The 22,614-nt window shown below is 39.4% G+C and overlaps 1 protein-coding gene across 1 annotated transcript in view; it reads left to right on the forward strand.

Moving 5' to 3' along the window:
• The window catches only part of USP43 (ubiquitin specific peptidase 43), a 2,684,284-nt gene that overhangs the window by 1,536,033 nt on the left and 1,125,637 nt on the right, over positions 1-22,614 (forward strand). The window contains exon 5 of the mRNA XM_044068791.1: positions 7,659-7,794. Within this exon, the coding sequence (XP_043924726.1) occupies positions 7,659-7,794 (136 nt within the window). The remainder of the gene's footprint in view (positions 1-7,658; positions 7,795-22,614) is intronic.

Raw genomic sequence — 22,614 nt, forward strand, 5'->3', positions numbered from 1 at the left:
AAGCATGTAGCATAGATAAAAAAAAAAAGTATAAATTACATCAAAATTATTTCTGAAGTAAACAATGGCATGCTTTTCTCTAGTTTTTGATAAACATATTTCTTCTCCTAACTTACATTTCTATGCACGTGCACATAAAAGAAAGGATTCTTGATAATTAAGGGCAAGCTTTGCAAAATATTAGTCACCATGTCTGGTTCCTTTCTCAGAAGTGGCGTAAACCGATTGCATGTTTAAGGTAGTTGTAGTAGTATCTGAAAAGAAAAGAAAAGTGCATTTTTAATGTATTGAAATCTTTGCCCTCAATATTTAGGACCAAATCCACATTAAATATTTAAACATCTCCTAAATGTGTTTGCCTTCACATACTCTATTTCTTAGTGAAATGGAAGGATTGTTTTACCACAAAATAATTTAAGAAAATATTTGAATACAGAGAACCAGTAACATCATTTAAAGATCTTTATTAAGATAAAATGCATAAATGAATGAATGACTAAATGAAAGAGTGAATGAATAAATAAATGGATGATTAATTAAATGAACTGATAAAGTAAATGAATAAATGAATGAATGTGTGAGTAACTGAATGAACATAATTGTAATAAAGAAGTATAAATGTTTTAGTTCTTTGCTTTGTTTATTTTCTCCAGCTACTCCATTTTACATGTCTGAGTTTTCTTTTTTTTCAGTTGATCCTGGAGAAAATACATGTTAAATGTACTCAGAGTGAAATTATTTTTTTATGATGTTTGCAGCTTATTTTGTTTAGAAGGAAATCTTTTTGACTTCGCGAGCAGAAGTTTTGCACCATAATAATGATGTTGTTCCTAAAAGCTGACAAAAAAGCTTATTCTCATTAAAAACTGTCTATGCATGTTTTGCAGAAGCTAGTAATATGTTAAAGGTGGAGATTTTTCTTTGTTAAGAAAAAAAGGACAGAAAGGTTTGAGATATTAGTTTGAAATGGTAAAGGAGGCTAAGGGAGTGTTTTTAAGTAAGATAATAATTTCCCAAAAATACTACACAGGTGGCTTATGGCAGGCACAGTTTGGTCAACAATATAAAAATGTGCAATATGTTTTGATTCTATATCAACACCTACAAGTGCTAATGCACTATGAGTTAAGTTTTCCCATCTGTAGAAAGAGATAGGACTGATGATCTTTTTGTGTTAATACACCCACTTACAAAGAGAGAGAGTTGTGTATTTGTTTGAGACACTGTTACCATTTTGGCAAAATTTAATTAGTACTATAATGACAGGATATGTTAATGCTACTAAGTTCAAACAAAAGCTGGCTCAGGCAGATCCACTGTAAAATTACAATTTTATTGAACTTTAATAAACAAAAATAAAAAAGATTAGCACTTTTGCTCACTTATTATAAACCTCATGGAGTTCATAAGATGAGGTTTATAAGAAGTAAGCAAAAGTGCTAATCTTTTTTATTTTTCATTTATTAAAGTTCAATAAATTGTAGTTTTACCATGGATCCACCTGAGCCAGCCTTTGTTTGGACTTTGTACACGGTCTTTGTGTTTTGTTTGATGTTACTATGTTAATGTGAGTCTAACAAAGCATGAAGTTTAGAGTGGTATATTCTATACAAGTAGGTATCAAAAGTGGGTTAGTGAAACAACCCTCCCAAAGATGCAGTGTACAGTAGCCTTTCATTCGACACTCATATTGCTAAAGTAGTTAGGAAGACCTTCGACATTGCCCACCTTATCATGAAGGAATTCACATCTAGATCAAGGGAAGTCATAGTCTCCCTATACTCATCACTCATCAGACCAATGATCGAGTACAATGCCCCATTCGGAATGTATCTGACCCGACACTTGCAGCAGCTGGAGAGGCCACAAAAGTTCCTCACCAAAAGGATAAAGGGTCTCAAAAATCTGTCTTATGCTGCCCGACTGAAAGAACTCCAGTTATATTCAGTTGCTTACCGCTTGCTCAGAGGTGACCTATGCCTGACATACAAGGCCATGTCAAACCCAGATTTGATGAACATGCTTCATCTCAAAAATCTAGATCCCTCAGAGCCACAAGGGCGGGAGACTTAAACCTCGACACGGTTATTAATAGGGCGTGCTGGAGGGATAGATTCATCACCCAAAGACTCCCTATGCTGTGGAACAAAATCCCGGTTTATGTGAGGCAGAGCACCTCGCTGGCCTTGTTCAAGAGGAATCTTGACCAATGGATGGGAGATCGCAGATACACCCCAGGGGTTACCTCAGTGTCACTGCTCGACAGAGGCACAGCAAAATAATGGGCATAGTTTCTCCAAACTAAAGGGGTGGCATAAGCCACAAAACTATGGGCTAGGCTTATAAATGCCCTCGGGCAGATAGCCTAGTATGAACCTATGAACCTATGAACCTATGAAAGACTTTTTAAGTGTTAAGCACAGCTGGAGGCTTCTCTTTGCCATATTCAGAAGGAAAGCCAGAGAGAAAAGTTAAGCTCTGAGACTGAAGAAACAGTTTTTACACTAAGTTTAAAAGAACTACATGTAAACATAAGAAGAATGTCGAGCAGTTTTTGAATGCTTAACAAAGGGATTTAAGCTAAAGAAAGGATGCTTACATAGTGAATATACTAAGAAGCTGAAAATAGTGCATTGGTGAAATGTTGTCACAGTATGATGCATGTATTCAAGAATATTAGAAAAAATATTGAAGATAGTAATGAGTACTGAGTTGAGTTTATAAATGGCAAAAAGTAGCCTAATGAATTTTAAAAGAAGTAAAACTGATGAACTGGGAAGAATTGTTGTTTTAAATTAGCTGACTTGGGATAAGCTGTGCAAACTTCCAAGCATAAGAATATTTTGCCTATAAATGCAAAGTGTAGAAAAGTAGTGTATTTATAAATGAAACAATAACTAATCTTCAGATTGTTAGAAAAAACTTTGGTTGTGATTCAGAAAAAATCACTGCCGCAGTTAAGTTCTAACATGTGCTGCTACCACTGGCCATATCCCCTTCTGATTGAGAAACTGGCCTGCCACAGTGATTCCACATGGTCTGTAGGATCACTGTGGTTTGCTGTCTCCTAAGCTATGTTACATGCTAATGAGGCACTTTGGAGAAGTTACCTATTATAATTAGCTGTGTGCTATCCCATGGAATTGTCAGCAATAAGGGATTTATTCAGCAGGGCAATACTGAGGATGTCTTTGGATTCATAGCCTTTGGTCACAACTCAGATTGGAACTTAATGCTTCAATGTTTAAGTTTTACAGCAAGCTCAAAGCTTCAGAGAGTTTGTACAAAACCTACAATTTGTACAAAATTATAAAATTTATACACCTTTTCCCCAAAATAACTATCCGTTTGTACCTCAAATCCTGACAAAGATGTAAGTTAGCACAGAAGGTTTGGTTAGGTAACATGACAGAAGACATGTGGTCCCTCATTGTCAACAATGTAGAAAGACTTTATAAAAGTTAAAATCAGGCAAGTGTCTGCAGAGAGTTAATGATGGGGAGGGTATGAGCTTATGTATGTGTGATGCAGCATGTACATGTCTGCAGAGTTATGACATGTCTTTGGTGTGTGTGTGTGTGTGTGTGTGTGTGTGTGTGTGTGTGTGTGTGTGTGTGTGTGTGTGTGTGTGTGTGTGTGTGTGTGTGTGTGTGTGTGTGTGTGTGTGTGTGTGTGTGTTTGCAGGTATGTCTGTAACTGCACCTGCCTGGATGATAACTGCTGAGGAGTTAGTTAGGAGACAGAATAGTAGTCTGTGTGTAAGTCTGTCTGTCTATGAGTGTGTAAATGTATGCACATGTGTGGAAGAATGAATGGGGGGTGTCGGTTCCAATGCAATGCAAGGGCCACCAATGGTGCTTACCACAGGAATGTGCGAATCTAGCACTTAACACTGAGCAAATCACAGCTATGCAGCTTAGTTGATAATGAGGTATTTCATGACTGTGAATTGAACTTTCCATGATGACAGAAAATGCTTAAGTGCATGTACTGGAAAATGGTGGCTACACTACACTATACTACATGTATCAAACTACATTCTAAACAAAGAGAAAAATGCTAATGAATCTAGAGATTCAATTGGATGGTGCTTATTTAACAATTCAAATGTACTGATGCACAGGTGTAAACTTAGCAACATTTCTGCACTGTGTTGTTTGTCCTATGGCTATCAGTAAAATTCTTTTGGGGAAGTTTTGTGCCATGCAGTGAACTGTGTATCATAAAAGAGGAGCCCAAGCAAGTGGAAGCTTTTGCCTTGAAGAAGATGACATTATTCAGTGCAAAGCTAATAACTTTATAGAGGTAGTCTGCAGAATAGAATCATAACAAACTGCTGATGAAATTCAGAGTAAGTAGTGTAGCAACAGTAAAAAGAAGAATTTACTGCTTATATGAACCAGGCTTTTCTTGCATTTATGATTTTTTTTTTGTTTAAAGCAAATGAAACATTTCTGCCTGCTGTTTTATTCTGAAGAAAATTCTGTTTGAAATACAACACTGAGTTTGATATTGTGAATAATAAGTTATTTGTTTATCTACCTGTGGCTATATCAAAAACTGTGAATAATTTTCTTCAGATATAGATCTGGTGCAATATGGAATTCTCTTCTACTTGAGATAAGACTATTTACATCTTTGTCAGGATTTGAGGTACAAACGGATAGTTATTTTGGGGAAAAGGTGTATAAATTTTATAATTTTGTACAAACTGTAGGTTTTGTACAAACTCTCTGAAGCTTTGAGCTTGCTGTAAAACTTAAACATTGAAGCATTAAGTTCCAATCTGAGTTGTGACCAAAGGCTATGAATCCAAAGACATGACCAAAAATAAGAGGATCTGTATTGTGATGTTTTACAAAACTTATAGGAGGCTGCAAGACCCAGAAGGCAATATGCATTTTGATGGTATTAAGTCTGCATTATGAAGAATCATAAATCATGTGTAGTATAGTTTCTCAAGTGGATGTCACTAAATAAAGTGGTACAGTAGCTGAGCTCAAGGAATGGTGGATTACTGTACAAAACTTTAGCAACTAAGGTATGTATTTTTGATAAGGGCTTGAAGGACATTAAGGCATTTTTTAAAAATAAAACTAGTTTCCTTTTTGATTTGCCTTTTTGATTAATAGTTTCTGACAAACATCTAGATTTAATGCCCTCCAACTAATATTTATTATAGCTATGCTTCCATGAAGCAAACTGCAAAACTGAATGAATTCACTTATGTGTGCAAGGTTAGGCTGTATCATGCATTCATTTTGAGGATGGCCGTTCAACAAAACAAGATGAGAGCATTGTTATTCACTGGTTTAATTCTTATTGGATCACAAGGTTGATAAATGCAGATGTCATTGTGCAGGTTACTAAATACTGGGCTTGAAATATTTTGTTTAAAGATCCACAAAAAATGTTTATGAACTCTGTCATGACCATCTTTTATAAGTTAATATTTTAACTTAGCCAAAACAGAACTGTGTTTAACAGAGCTTTAGTCCATCTAGTACCTGGTGGCCCTTCCTGATGTAGTTGCTCTACCCACTGAGTTCTTAGGTGAAGATCAAATGAAAAATCAATCTCCCTCAGTTCTTCAAGGATGAATAAAAAAGAAGCACTCATGTACACAATAGAAAGTTGATTGGTATATTAACCAATCCAATTGGCTTCCTATGTCATACGGCTAATCCGTGCCCCCCAAAGGTCTTCAGGGAACAGCAAATGCCGCTAATAAAAATAATGAGGGACGTGCACATCCTGTACTTCTTGACCATGCCTTCTAACACTTTGCACCCAAGGCAACTGCCCCTTCACCCCACCCTTCCTAGACTACTGCTTTTTAATTTGGTTGAGAAGTTAAAACATCACTGCAATACCATCAGGTATAAACAGTTGTCTGAATGTTTTCAGAACTGTATCAATCAGCAAAACTAATTGTAAACTAAGTAAGCCAAAATTTATCTTAGTTTTCCTCAGCAGTTTCTTCTGAGAAAAATGGTGCCTGAAACCCTCAGTAAATATTATATGTGCATGACTGATCTGAGTATGTAATAGTTGCACAAAATCCCAGTTTCTGAATATGTGCTTCCAGGCAGTTGTGACAGCAATTACATTTTTCTGATACAAAATTGCATTTTTTTTATTAAATCACCAATCTGATTTCCTTGAATTGCAATATATATCAGGAGAAAATGGCCAGAAAACCTAACCACATAACTGTAAGGTACAAACAAATTCTATGTGGCACGCATAACAAATATTAGCATCATTTGTCAACTTCTACTAGATTTTTAGGAAGCTATTATTTTATTATAGACTTAGAACTCTCCTCTGGCCTAATGTTAACAGAGCACACTATATAAACAAGTCTGTGAGTTAATTTACAGTAATTTTCAGGGTAGGAGCACACAGGGGGATGAGTCTGAATGACCCTGTACCCCTAAAACCAGTATAAAAAGCAAAGAAAATTAGATAAATGTACTAGTCTGCTTCTTGGTATTTTTACTGTTATTTTTATGTGCAGTTTTTAGATACTGTTGCTTTAAAAACAGATGCCATGTGGATCAATTAGGATTCTGCATTGTTGTGTTAACTGATACTGAAATCTACTATAAAACAAATTCATTTGCTTTACTTTTTTGTCTGATGAAGCAGTAGTGAACACTGCAAAAGTGCTAACTTTTAATAAAACTTGTGGATTTTACAACTGTTGAGCCTTGCCTTTCTGCATGTTACCAGCTGTGGTTTTGCTTGGAATTCTGCTTGGGTTTGCTGCTGGAACACACTCACAGCCTTTGGGTTTTCTTGCTGATTTACAATAATATTACATGAAAAGGTCAACAAGAGTGTAGACACATGAGTTCCTCCTACCTCCAAATAGTGTTAGAATGATGCTACAGGTCAATTTATACCAATAAGGTATTACAGCTGTACTGATTCGAGCTGCCGACACAATGAGGCAGATATAGAAAACTGCGGGCACTGGAAAGTTGCTTCCTGTCTTATTCTTCTGAGATCAATAAGAATCTGGACAGTAGTAGGGCACAGAAATGTAACCAAAGTGAAGCCTACTAAAACTGATCAAGGTCTCCCTACCTATGAATGTGTACAGAGTTAGCACTGTGAAGTACTGAGCTTTAAGTAAAAGGGAAGGAGAATTATATGTACCTGTAGTGTAATACCCAGGGTCAGCACTTGCAGGTAGGTAGCCATGTTGTAGAAGGTGAGAGGTTAGCTGGGCAGTTGTATTGTCTTCAAGCTCAGCTCAGCCTTTGGAGAGATACCAAAGGAAATGAGCAAACAATCATTTGTTACTTTCTAAGTTTAGATACTAAAGGAAACATTGTGTACAAGGTGGAGGGGGTACAGTCATAAAGTTCTTGTTTGACATACAGAAAGAAAACCATTACTGGAGGCTGAAGTAGCATACAGTTTTCTTTATAAAGAGACTTTTTTTTTTAATTTACTATTCATAATGTGAAAGTTATTATTTTGAAAAAGATGCAGACCCATGAAATCTGCTAACTCAAGAATGCAAAAAATGTTCTGCATTTAGTACATTTGACCATATGGATAAAAACTGCGGTGGTAGCTGGCTGTGAAACAGATGCCAGCTGGTTAAAAACAGGAACAACCATTCATCATTTTCTTTTTCTTTTCAGATGTTTGACCATCACATTAGTCTTCCAGTCCAAAACTCAGCGGTACTTGCGAACTGGCTTGGCAGTCCCACTCTTTGGCACCATAGCAGTACTGAGAGAGATGTTGGCACAGGAAGGCAATATTACCGCAGATCAGGTAATGAACAGCTTTTAAGTTCATCCAGGTAAAAAAAAAAAATTGAGTTCAGGAATTTAGAAACTGTTCATTTTAAATTCCATAATTCTTGAAACATGAAATTTTGGCCTGCAGTCAAGTTTTTTTTGTTTTAATTTGATTGTTTTTGGCTTTATAATATATTCTTATTGCTCATTATGTAAGTCAGTTAAAGAACCCTTTTGACAACATGCCTGAATGAGCAATCTGTTTTCCTCACATTAATACAACAAGAGCAATTTTTTATGCAACTTATTTGAAAACCAGTGATTTAGCAAATGTCATAAAAACAAGACTTGATGAATAGCATCTAATCAGAGAATCTTTTCTCTAGGGGAAGATATATCTGAGTTAGTATTTTTTCTCATGTTATAGCTTTCAGAAAATTCCATTGTTATTTGCATATTTATTTACATTATCTTTTTATAACACAGTCATTTATGTGGCGAAAAGCTTGCACTAGCAGTTGACTTAATTTTTTTTCCTGTTACACAATAACTGTGCACTTCTGACTTACACTTACATAATTAATTGTTACATTTAAGTTTTTGAACTCTTAAAAATGGAAATATTGTCAACTATTATATGGTGATGGTCATTCTATAAATTTAAAAAAGAGTCACAAAAGCAGCACATTGCAAGGATGTGACTTTGGCCATCCAGTGTGGTGTCATTAAAAGGACTTTCCTGCTGACATACTTTTCCCATTTGTCATTATTTTATGATTCTTGTCATCAGGAGTAGAAGTGATAGAGTCTCATAATTAATTAATTAATTAATTAATTAATTAATTAATTAATTAAGAAAAGTGTAAAGAATGTGTGCCCCAGCAGTAAACCATGAGATGAGCTGGTCCCAAGCTCCTGAACTTTTTTCTTTTTTAGTTTTATCATGATTTATTAAAAAAGTGCAGCTTGGAATACACTACTGGCTACTAAATGGCTGTACTGAATTTAATTTTATACATATTGCACAATAGGCTGGACTCATAGACAAGTCATATAGTACACAACATACATTTGCACTGGAATTGACCACAAGCAAACTGACTTAGGCTAATAGTGATTCATAGTCCCATTTGAGCTTTGGTGCAGTGAGCTGAAATGTATAACAGCATATGCACATGGCTGAATTCTTCTTCTTCTTCTTTCAGCTTTTCCTGGTTAGGGGTTGCCACAGTGGATCACCTATCCACTCATGATTGGCAGTGGAGTTTTACGGTGTCGAGTTGCCAGCCCGGTGCCCAACCTGCCACAGAAGGCACACACATGCACACACTCACACCTAGAGCCAATTTAGTGTGTCCAATCCACCTACAGTATGTCTTGGGATGGGGAGTAAACCCATGCGACCACAGGGAGAACATGCAGACTCCACACAGAAGGCACCCCAGCCGAGGATCGAACTGGAGAACCTCTTGCTGTGAGGCGGCAACATTAACTGCTGCACCACCGTGGCCACCCATGTACATGGCTGAATAATGACACATAAATGACACAGGATAGGGAAGTGAGGTCTTAATGATATTAAAATGTATGCAAGATGAATGTAGTTATGATCAATAGCAGTCTATAGAATAAGTAATATGGCTCAGTGTTCCTGATTATGAAAGGGCAAAACATGCTAAATATTTCTTTTGTTAAATATAGCAAGAATGCTCACAGCTGCACAAGCTGTCATGCAGCTGTATACTGTAGTGCTTAATGGTGCTGTTATGCATGTGGTGCCATCCACAACCTCCATTAACATTACCAACAGTGGTTGATTTACAAAATCTCACTGATCAAGAGACGGTAGATCACATTAGAGTCATGCACCACCTACACACAGAATCAACAGGACTGTAAAGCTTTCCCATACCTGCGTAGACTAAGGTAGGTATAGCTCTTATCATACTGGATGCAGTGACCTTTTAGAGATTAACTGGGGAAGCATTTTATATTCACAGGAATCTGCCTCTAATGTTCTTCACTGTGATTCTTCTACATGTTATGGATCATACATAGTTTCCTAGTACACAACAAATGAGAGTGCTAACACCATTTGTGTCTTCTACAACATTTAGCCATGTCACTGAGGTACTGGATGCTATAGGTCATACACCTGCAGCAATAAAAGTCCCACATAGCTCACAGTCACAATGGTATGTGAACAGTAAGGGCTATCATTTTGTAATTTACCAGGTGGTGTGCGATGCTCATGGGATAGTAATTGTGTCTGCAGAGCACCCAGGTAGTTTACACTATTTGCATATCTGGTACACATATTTGCTATACTGCCATTTTCTGCATACTGCATACAGAAATTCCACAGAACCATCTAGGTGGTTAGTTTAGGCACTGTGTTGTGTGGAAACTTATGGCCAAACATAAACCCCACTCAATCTTATACTCTTTTCCATGTGATAGCAGATAGCTACTGAAAACCTGGCATATGAAATCTGTACAAAACACACACACAATATGGAAAACACCAGTATAATGCCTTGCATGCAGAAACATATGTTAAGGCATATGTTCAGTGTGCAAAAAGCCTCTTTCCACTGCCACAGCATGTCTGGTGGCACTCCAGAATGACCCAGACTTGGCCTGCATGATATTTGTGCATGCTGGATGTTGCATGTTCCATAATATGGAAATGAATCATACAAAAGAAAGGAAGGAGTGCATTACAGTCATCAGAATGTGCATAGATGTCTAGGTGTACAATGATTTTCTAAGTACTGGCTACGAGTATATCATAAGTGCCTGAGATGGAGACTTGAGGTTACACTGAGTAAACATAGCCTGTGGCAGAGGTGAATGTCCTGACATGAAGGGTATTCTGTGTCAGACACACTGTCCTCTTGCAGTGTGTTTGAGGTGACCCTGTATGATCATGATATGTATTCACTAAGCTGGCATCTTGCCCTGGGACTTATGTTCACTTCTAACAAGGATGGCGTGCAACTGGAAGACGGTGGTCTGGCTATGAGGTGCTTAGCCAATAGCAGGAGAAAGTTATTACCTTCCATGATAAGTGGTGGTGGAGTATGGTATACTTCCAGATGCAGATAAGGACTGTGCATCCTGAAATGTCCCCATTCTTAGTCCCTGGTACGTGCTTTCTAATGAATGCAGACATAAGCGCTAGTAAGATCAATAATGGTGAGACTAGCAATCGTCCAAATGGGAGCTAGTATGGAAACACCGTGTATAACTTGGGATCTCAAGAGAATAATCATTACTTGTGCTCATGACCTCCCTGACTTCTCAGGTACCACGTAGCACAGCAATGAGTACAGACAGGACGTGGTTGCAGCAGATTCCACCTGGAAGGTACTGCAAGACTGATGAATTTTGCCCTTCATATCAGTAGCAAACTATGACAAGTGATGGGGTCAGAAACCCCTGCAGTTCTGTAAAATAGTGGCTATACCCACTTCGGATGGAATGCAAGAATCTGCTGCAGCAGCCTCAGAGGGATCATTACCACTTGTGGGATCCATGAGAAATCCCTCCCTCACCAGAGATGGTGAGTGTTCATGCTGTAGCACTACATGTTTTTTGTAGGTGAGGCCACACATCTGGCCTATATTGAGAGCAAGTGCATACCCATGAAAGAGTCAGACAGTGCAGTTCTGTCATCAGACTGTGATTCTGGAGACTGTGTCTCATCATTAGCCCCTGAATAACTGCCATCCTCAACCTGTTTTCATACCCCAGCCTCTACAAGCAATCTCCAGACATGTAGACACTGTAGTTGTGCTCTGTCCTGTGATTACACAACAAAACACAACTGACTGAGCATGGGTATTTATGCCAAAACCATGCCCTGTGACATGAGTGTGAATGGTGTCCATGAATGATGTACCGTACAAACCCAGCCTACCTCACCTACCATCCTGACAAGGTAGATAGCTGATGTCACCAAAACAATAAACAGCCAACAGTTGCTGTCATCAATGCACCTGTACAGTAATCTGGTGTAAGTGGTACTAACCTGGTGTATCATCCATTGAGATGTGTGAGGGTGAGTCTATTCTGATGTCAGTACCCATTCCTGCCAGGTAATCTTAAAATCTGTGTACCTTGAAGGTACAGGATAAACCATTGGGTCTCTAGCATCCTTTTACTCTAAGGAGACCCAGCAGCACAGCACCTGTAATGATCTCCATGTGTAGGTAGCAGACATTAGGTAGGAACACCATAAATGGTATTGTAAGTACTTTTCCTTGTTTTTCTTTTATCCATTGTAGGTATTGGCCTGCTATTGCTGCTGTTAAGCAATTGTTAAACTCATCCTTGGAATTAGGCCTATTGCTTTGCAGATTGTACATATCAGGCTTTGGGGGTGGTAGTGCTGCATGTGATATGTTTACATGTTTTATGTTAGGTTCTGTAGGACCCTCTTCTGAGGTGGTGTCATGCAATATCATGTTACATGAACTGCATCCTGCCAGTTGTGTCCTGATGTCTAGTCATGCCATGTTCAGTTTATATATGTGTGTAGGGGCACACACTTGCATGCTGCTTGTTATGCATTTAATGGTAACTATTTATGGGATTATATCCACTGATCTAACATTTCATCTCAGAGTTATCATATTCCCTGATGTGCTATTTCTATTTCAGCATGAGAAAAATGTGATAAAAACAGAGGCAGGAAAGGCTTGTGGCCAGTGATGGTTGATTTCCCCTTATGTGTGTTCTCATATCTTTTTATTTTATTGGAGATGTTCTTCGTGTTTGACTGTTGCAGTCATCACATTTGGGTTATCTGCTTGCAGTAGCCCTCAGTCGGCCTGATTAACAAAGTCTTGGGTCCTGTGTCGGTTGCTGTCCCTTCTTCCATGACGTTAGGTTGTTAGGGGTATAAAACATGCAGCCAATGTCATTACATCATGCTTTCTTGCCGTGCAGTGCCTGAAGCAGAAGCAGTTTGTAAGTGCCAGTCGGCCGACTCCTGAAATCTTCGTTTTCAAGTTTCAGAACCGAAGTCTTCAAATAAAAGCTAAGTACCCCATTGGGGAAACGTTTTCTTGCTCTAAACCGATGTCAGTAAAAGTAAATAATTGCATTACTTGTGGAAAGCAAATGCTTCATAAAGATTTTCATTTGTACTGTATTCCTTGCCTAGGCCCTGACCATGATGTACCTTGCTGTCAGTTTTGTGTTTTATTTAAACCATGAACTATCCATCGTCAGTATATTTACGCTTCTAAATATTTTGGTGCTCGGTTCAATTATCCTGATATGTCTTCAGTAAGCCATCTGACTATCGACATTCTGAAAAAAACGCAAAGATAAAGAAAGAGACAGGTCGCCAAGGTCCAAAGCTGCCGACGATGCTTGGCTTCAGGAACAGTCCTTGCCAGATCATGTTAAAGCGAAATTACTAGATGCTCCCTTAAACCAGAACTACCTGTTTGGCAACAAGGCAGAAGAAGTTCTTAAAAAGATGGAGGAAAAAGCTAAATCTATGCAAACTGTAAAAGATTTTTTACAAGTACAACCTCCAAGGTTTAGTAGGCATTGACCTTCCAAGAAGTGGTCCTTTTCTGCCTCTTCCAGACCTTCTCAGTCCATACCCAGATCCAGCAGAGCTCCCAGGCTTCAGTCCCAGGGTACGTACAGGACTAAGCAATGGGGGGCCTCCACTTCCAAATCTGGGAGTAATAAAACACCCCCTATGTTAAACTGTCTCAATGACTTATTTTTAAAACTGCCAATCACTTCTCAGCTGACTGCCCCTTTGGGGGTAAGATTGTTCTTCATGCAAAGAACTGGGAACTCATTACACAGGACAAATGGGTTTTGAATATAGTGTCCCAGGGATACAGATTTCACTTCCACATGTTACCAACACCAAGCGGGTGGCCAGATCTACCCCCAAATCATTGGACAGAGGCCCAAAAGCAAGAACTTTCTCTCTTAAGCATGAGGGCTGTTCAATTGGTACCAGAAGAGGAAAAGGTACGAGGTTTCTACTCGAGACTTTTCCTGGTACCCAGAAAAGACAATTCATGGCATCCTATCCTGGACCTGTCTACTTTAAACACCTGTTTGGTGATTCCAAAATTCAAGATGCTGACTCTTCACCAGATGCTCCCTATGCTAGGCAAAGATGCCTGGTTGGCAACACTAGATTTAAAGGAAGCATACCTGCACATCCCAATCAGGGAATCTTGCAGAAGATACCTACACTTCAAAGCAAGCTACATGCACTATCAGTTCTCTTCACTGCCCTTTGGCTTATCTACTGCACCCAGGGTATTCACAAAGTGCCTAGCTCCAGTCATTGCATTTTGGAGGCAAAGAAATATTCAAATATACCCATATTTGGATGATTGTCTAATTCAGGCAGAAAGCCAGGGCATACTTTTGAATCATCTGGCCTTTGTACAAATGGTGCTAACTTGTCTGGGGTACACCATAAATGAAAATAAATCACACCTGGTACCCTGTCAACAAATTATATTCCTGGGAGCAAGCTTGAATACAACTTCCCAGATGGCTTTCCTTACACCAGAGAAACAAATTCATTTGACAACCTACTTCAAACAAGTGGCCACAAAAACCCTGCTATCTACAATGCAAATACTACAAGCCTTGTGGTTCATGGCCTCCTGCATTCTTCTAATTCCATATGCAAGACTGCATATGAGGAAACTACAATGGTATCTAAAAAGCCTATGGTGTCAACATTATCAGGATCTAGAAGCAATGATTCCTATCATACCTTGCCTTTGCCTAGAGTTCCTTTGGTGGGCAGAGGCCTGCCACCAAAACAAGGGACTACCATTCACACTACCCCCTGCTGCCCAAACCCTAAGAACAGACACATCAGACTATGCATGGGGGGCTCACCTGGCAGGGAAGTGCATTCAGGGCAAATGGAACCCAAGTCAAATGCACCTACATATCAATCAAAAAGAAATGTTAGCTATACAGAATGCTCTGACAGCCTTCAAGGACCACATTCTTCCAGGACAATTAATGGTAAAGACGGACAACACCACTGTTATGTGGTACATAAACAAGCATGGGGGTACACATTCTTACCCCCTCTGCAGACTAGCCATGGCATTGTGGAACTCAGCCCTGAGCTACGAAGTGCATCTACAAGCTCAATTCCTGCCAGGAAAACTAAATACACTGGCAGACGAACTAAGCAGAAACCTCATGGACCCACACAAGTGGAAACTGGAACCAAGGATTTTCAACATGTTGACAAGCAAATGGGGGAGCTCAGATATAGACCTGTTTGCCTCCCCCCAGAAACAATAATTGGCAAATTTTGCACAAGGACTCCCCACAAACAAGCTTGGAAAGTGGATGCCTTCAGCTGGAAAAACCTATCAGTTTATGCCTTTCCTCCTCTGCCTCTGCTCTCCAAAGTACTACTAAAGATCAAACAAGACAAACCAAGGACGATTTTGATTGCACCAGACTGGCCACGCCAACACTGGTACCCCCTCTTGTGCAGTGTATTACTATTGGCCCCATGGCACCTGCCTCAGACTCCTACTCTATTGTCTCAGCAGGAGAACCAGATTCTGCACCCTCAGCTTCAAACACTGAACCTAGCAGCCTGGCTAATTATCTAATCTGTCCTTTACCATCCCTCAGTAAACCAGTGATGGATATCATTTTAGAGGCAAGGAGGCCTAGTACTAGAAAAGCTTATGCAGAAAAATGGAAAAGATTATTTGCCCAAAGATTATTTGCCCAGAACCAATCTCAAGGGATGAGCACAGCAGTGCCCAATTTACCTCAGATTTTACAATACTTAACTGAGATGCTTCACAGGGGCCTGTGTTTCTCCACACCTCAGCCATTTCAGCTCATTATAACACAGAACCTCCCTTCTTCTCTCATCCACTGCTCAAGCAGTTCCTCAGAGGGGCCAAACATTTACGACCACCCAGGAGAGCTCCATCTCCAGCCTGGGACCTTAACTTTGTATTGGAGAAACTCACTCTACCCCCTTTTGAGCCAGCTGCTACTGCAGACTTAAAATTCCTTTCTTGGAAAACAGCTTTCCTTTTAGCAATCACTTCAGCAAGAAGGGCACCTGAATTACAGACCCTTATGGCAGTCAAGCCTTTCATCATCTTTCATGCAGACAGGGTGTCCATCAGGACCAATCCCTCTTTCATGCCCAAGGTGGTATCCAGTGTGGCCCTTACTCAGTCCATTCATTTGCCAACCTTCTTTCCTTATCCACAGAACAAAAGGGAATGGATACTGCGCTCATTAGATGTGCACAGACAACTTAGAATCTACTTAGCTAGGACTAAACCTCAAAGGAAATCTGAACAACTGCTGGTGGCATTTGCTGCAGGGGCAGAGAGGAAGGCTATTTCAAAGCAAACCATTTCCTAATGGATAGGACATTGCATTCATTTCTGCTACAAGCACCATGGAAAACCTATCTCACAGGGGATCAGACCCCACTCAACCAGGGCTGCATCTACCTCTACAGCCTTTCTCAGAGGTGTTCCTACCAGGGATATCCTAGAAGCTGCTACCTGGAGTTCTGTACATACTTTCACCAAGCATTACCATCTGCTAATTTTCTCTAAATCCAGAGCTGGCTTTGCCACTGCATTCTTGCAGGGCCTTATAGCTGGTCGTAATGCTATCTAAATTCCTCCTCCCATCCTTAGCTTTGGGAATACCCAAATGTGATGACTGCAACAGTGAAACATGAAGAACATAGTACAGCTGTGTACACTTACCATAAATGTAGATGTTCGAGTGTATTCACTGTTGCAGTCCTGGTTACCCTCCCTCCAGCCCCCTTACTTCTTTTGGCTATACATCTACTCTCCTTTACTATGCTCAAACGCTTTTTGGTGTATTTGCTTTTTTGTTGGAGGTATAACCTTGTATATTTATAGATTTAATTGCTCCCCATTAGGGGGGCACCTGACATTTGGAGCAAGAAAAACTGATGTAATGACGTCGGCTACATGTTTTATACCCCTGATGACCTGACATCATGGAAGAAGGGACAGCAACCGACGTAGGACCTAAGACTTTGTTAATCTGGCTGACTAAGGGCTACTGCAAGCAGATAACCCAAATGTGATGACTGCAACAGTGAATACACTCGAACATCTACATTTATGGTAAGTGTACACAGCTGTACTTTTTTATTCCAATGTCAGGATATGTTACCCTTGACTACTTTTTCCATTTAGTCTTTTCACTATAGGTCTTCATTTTAGGTTTGCCCTGTAGGCACCTCCACTGTATCCCACCCCTGCAGATGTTGTGACTGAACTTCGTAAGAGAGATGAGGTTCGGAGTGCATTGCCAGGTGGGTTGGCAATTTGCAGGAAAACCACTGGCATTGCCTGAGGTGGTCTAAGTTGTGGTGGAATGAGAAATGGACAGATATGTGACTCAAATAAAGAACTTCCTGGTGGAAACAGTAGTTTTACTGCACTGATCAGTCCCTACCACTAGGTCACCAGGGGAGACTGTGGACCATACCACTAGATGATGGATACCTCTAGCTCCCTATTTGACCAAAGGAAGGATGTCATAGCAGCTGCTTATAGTATTCACAATCCCCATCCATGCATGCTGCCTTCATCTTTTGTCCTGTTAAATTTGCTGTATGTTGTCCAACTGCCATTGCCATTTGTCTACCCATCATTTTTCTCTGCCCCTTCAGTGTTCCTGCATCCTATCATATGCATGCCCACACTTGTTTGTCTGAAACCCTGTATCCGTCTGTCTGCTGTTCTGCCCTATCCCATCCTCCTTCTCCTTCCCTCTACAAAGAAAAAAATGGGATACTGCTTCATAAAAGTCTTTCCCCTATCCTGCACACTCCTATATGTTGTCCTTATGTTTTATCCTCTGTTTGCTCTTCTTTTTTTGACTTTCCTGTACTGTAATGAGTTCATTTCTCCTTACTGCAGAAATATTGTGTGGGGAGGTTTATTTGTGTTGAGTATATTCTATTAGTCTTCAGCAATCATGATTTGCACTTGAGTATAATACAGAGCCATTACTATAAAGCTTTGCTGTTATGCCCATGGTTCCTGCACTGTGCAACAAGGCCACGTTCATGCTAACTTTTAGCAGTTTGATTATAAAAAGTTGATATTTCATAGTGATTCATTCATTAATTTTCCAGTAACTACATTATCCTATTCAGGTCTGTTGGAAGCCAGAGACTATCACTTCATTCTGTGAGTATAAGGCAGATAACTAATTTTCAATGGAATGACAGTCCATAGCAGCACACACACACACACACACACACACACACACACACATACACACACACACACACACACACACACACACACACACACACACACACACACACACACACACACACACAAACACTTGTAGGTGATTTGGAAGTATGGGTTATAGGAATAAACTGGAATAACCAATGAAAATCAATGCCAACACAGGGACGTTGTGCAGATAAAATGCAGAAAACATCCAAGTCTGGAAACAACTGGAGACCCAAGAACTATGACATAGCTATGCTAAGGGCTGCTGCACTCTAACACAGTACCGTAAGACATACATATCATTTTAACTGTGTAAATAAAGTGATTCTTTGTGTGCTTGTTTCATATGGGTGACAAGGAGAATTGACAATACAATATGTATGAGCATTTTGCAGCAGCCAGTCAACAACCAGCATGTTTTTACATTGGAATAAATTGGCGTTCCCTGAGAAAATACATGTAGACATTAGAAAAAAAATGTAGACACTACACAGACAAGACCATAACTAGACATTAGAACTGAACCAGGGATCCACAAACTGGGAAGAAAGGATTTGAAAAACTAAACTGGCTTACTACCAATATTCACCTGAAAATCTGAATGTTAATGATGATGACAGCAATTTATTCACTGCATATTGCTCATGGTGGGCTTCTTACACTACATTTAAAAATTTCCTTTTGACTTGCTGTGATGATATGAGGTAGTGCCCTCTGTGCCAGGAAGAGAAGAGCAGTGCGTCTGTAACATATCCCAGCATAGCTAGCTGGATTTTTGATAGGAATTTTATGACATTTGATTTTTATAGATACTTGTGTTAAAAGTATATTTGTAAAGTTGTGTGTGTCAAAAATGCATCAATAATGGGTCCTGCTGGACAGAATAGTGATATACATGTATGTCAGACAGTATTATTATTATAACTGATTAAATGTATATGTTTTAACAAAGAATTCTGGAAGGGAAGAGGTTAATCTCAGTCCAGCTAATTTTGAAAAATAGATTGAAAATTAAATGGGTTGGATTAGGCCATAAATATTTTATCTTGCAGATCTGATTGCAGCCAGAGACAAAAATGTCTGGGAAAACCAGGACTAGGAATCCTATTGTATTGTCCTTAGGGGTGAACTAATTGCTACTCTGGTAGGATGGAAGTTTTTGAAATTGTTTTATAGCTTTCAGATGCTGCAACAGATCTTAGCAAAGCTCTGGGTATGTATTATGTCAGAGTCGGGTGACCAGAGGTGATGTCATTCTATAACCAGCACTGAAATGATTTTTTAGATATTAGTGAGAGATGTTCTGGAACTCTTGCACCAATACTTTGTTTTTCGGAACCTGACAGAAAGATCTCTCACAGAAATCTCATACAACCTCACACCCCATCTTGCCTTGCTGTAGTAAGCAACTCAGTACTCATCATCTTGCCTTGCTGTAGTAAGAAACTTAACTAGGGAAAAGTAATTATTTAGTCAGTCTGGAAAATATAGTGAAATTAGTTAACTATTGTTTTTCTGCACCTGTGAGAATCTATCCAACTGTTCTTTTTTATATCTCCTGTGATTGAAACTCTGGTGTTTATTGTAACTACATATTCAGTATTCTCATGTTTTCTATTTTATTATTTATTATTAAATATTTCTATACCATTCATTGTGGCTGGTCTTTTAGAGAATACTTCTAACATCTTGAGAGTACTTATGCTTATTTTAGTGACACTGTGGCCGCTTCTGAAAGCCTCACTGCATTGGTCAAACTCCACCATTTATATTAGTGTTATTTTACTCAGTATAATTAGGTACCCTTGTAAGAGCTATAGAGCAGCTGACTCGTGGCATCATAATTACCTTATAGTCTGAGAAGAAAGGGCACAGCTGGTAAATCTGCGCCAACCTTTCCCAGGTGTGTGTGTGTGTGTGTGTGTGTGTGTGTGTGTGTGTGTGTGTGTGTGTGTGTGTGTGTGTGTGTGTGTGAAGATCAGAAATGCAAGTGTGTATGTCAGATACTTGAAATAGGGACAAAGAACTCCAAAATGAGCAATGTAGTGTCTTGTTTTGGAACCTGGAGAGAGACAGAGAGTCCAGCCACAGGTCTAGAGTGTGCTCCCTGTATGATCTTAAGGGAAATTGTGTTTGGTGCAGACAGTTGTATCTGAAAAGAGTGTGTTTATCCACTTTTGCTCCTAGTGGCCATTCCTTACCAGTGTCAATGGTGAGGAGTGATGCTCCTTGATTACTGGCCTGGAGTAAGAATCATTACACTGGCATTATTTAGTAAAATACATCCTGCTATATCTTGCCCATGCCACTTTATTATTTGTAAGGGAAAAACTTGGAAACATATTACAGTGCTACAGTTGAGCTTCCTGTCAGATTTGCATGGGAATGCTCAAAAACTTAAAAAAAATGTCTAAGAGTCTCAGGGATGGTACAAGCTGCATTTGCAATTGCATTTTCTGGAAGCAGTACTCATGCTAAGGGAGACATCCATTTATTTCATTTGAGACATTTCAGTATGATAAACAGAAAATGTTTTGTTTTCTAGACACACTTTGCTCAAAACTTCATAATCAGAAACTATATGGAATGCAAGTCTAAAAAATGTTGCCTTTTCTTATGTACCTACCACAATAAGAGCTTTGAAACATGACCATTCTCACTTTTGTAGATCAATATAAAGTGAAAAAACTAATAACTAAAGACTGTAAGTCTTATTACTCCAAACTCCAATCAGAGTATAATTCTAACCCCAAAAAGTTCTGGAATTGCATTTCCTGCCTTCTAAACCCTGGTAGAAAAGGCAATCCATGCCCTAACCCAAACTCCCCAGACCATGAAATTGCATCTAATTTCAACATCTTTTTTGTTGACTGCATAGCCAAACTAACCACAGACTTTCCCATCTTCTCTCCCTCTCATAGTTCCCCATCCATTGCTTTTCCCTTCTAACACTCCACTCAGTCTTAAACCTATCCCCACCAGCAGCATAAAAAACCTACTCCTTAAACTAAAGCCTTGCTCCCATGCTCCTGATAATCTGCCTCCATCCTTCCTTAAAATAGCTGCAGACAGCATTGCCCTCCCCAGTTCCATTCTTATCAACAGGTCCATCCAAGAAGCCTATGTCCCCTCACTCTGGAAGAAAGCTTTTGTCACCCCTCTCCATAAAGGCGGCAATAACACAGACACTGCTAACTTCTGTCCTGTAGCTATTATCTCACCTCTTTCTAAAATCCTTGAAAAGTGCATTCATCACCAACTCTTGCCATACCTAGCACACAATCATCTTCTTACCCCAACACAACATGGTTTCAGGCCTGGCCACAGCACTACCACTGCTCTTCTGTCCTTCCTTTACAACATTAATCGTGCTCACAATTCTGGAAAAATTGTATCCACCCTTTATTTAGATCTCTCCAAAACCCTTGACACTGTCACATCTTCTACTCTTATCTCAACTTTCCTCCCTCAGTTTCTCTCCTTCCTCCATAGCCTGGTTTACAAGCTCTCTCTCCAATCGACAACAAACTGTTAAATGGAAAAATCCCACTTCATTCTTTCTCAACAATCCCTCTGGCATCCCCCAGGGCTCTATTTTTGGCCCCTTACTTTTCAATATTTTCATTAATAACTTTCACAAATCCATAGATAATGCTACACTGATCCAGTATACTGATGATTCCACAATCATCTGTACAGCAAACTCTCCCTCTGAACGCCTTCAAAAAACCCAAACAACCTTCTCCAATACTGAAACTTGGATGCTAAACAACCATCTTGCTCTCAGTGCTATCAAAACAAAAATCATGATATTCTCTCCTTTGAGAAATTTCACCATAGACAAAAGCTCCTTTAAAATAAAAAGTCACAATAACACTCTAATTGATATTGTACCTGACACCAAACTGCTCAGAGTTACTATTGATGAACATTTAAAATTCGATATTCACATCCAAAATAATATCAAAAAAACTCACCAAAAAGTAGGTCTGCTGTATAGACAAAATCACTGTCTGCTTCTACCAGATGTACTCTAGCCTCCTCCTACCTGCTCCCCTCTCTTATGTATGGTCCCCCTCTACTTACTTATCTCCAACTTAGCCAAAAAAACAAACTGGAAGCCTGCTGTAACAAAGTCTGGAAATTTTCTACAGGGTCCAAATACTCCACCCATCACTGCCATTCCCTCCACTCCCTAAACTGACTTGAGCTTCTTAATTACCTGAAATTCATACAACTCACCACTGCTCACAAACTCATATTCCAACCCTCCATCTGCCCCTCTGTTTAATCTGTCTTAACCCCTTACCTCCACAGTCATATTCTTAGATCTGAAAACCAAAACCTGCTTAACATCTATAAACCCCTTCGCCCTCCTGGCCAATTACTTCTATCACACTCCTTAGCTAAACCATGAAATTCTTTACCCCTCCCTCCACTATGCTCACAACCACTCTAATTTCAAATATCTCCTCCATTCTTACCTTACCTCAAACTGGGATTGTTCCTGCTCCCTTCCCACCTAAATTACACTGTCGTCTCTTTCAAACCTCCCTTCA

This window comes from Protopterus annectens, chromosome 4.part0 (genome assembly GCF_019279795.1).
Source record: "Protopterus annectens isolate FY-2018-M chromosome 4.part0, PAN1.0, whole genome shotgun sequence".
Classification (NCBI taxonomy): Eukaryota; Metazoa; Chordata; order Ceratodontiformes; family Protopteridae; genus Protopterus; species Protopterus annectens.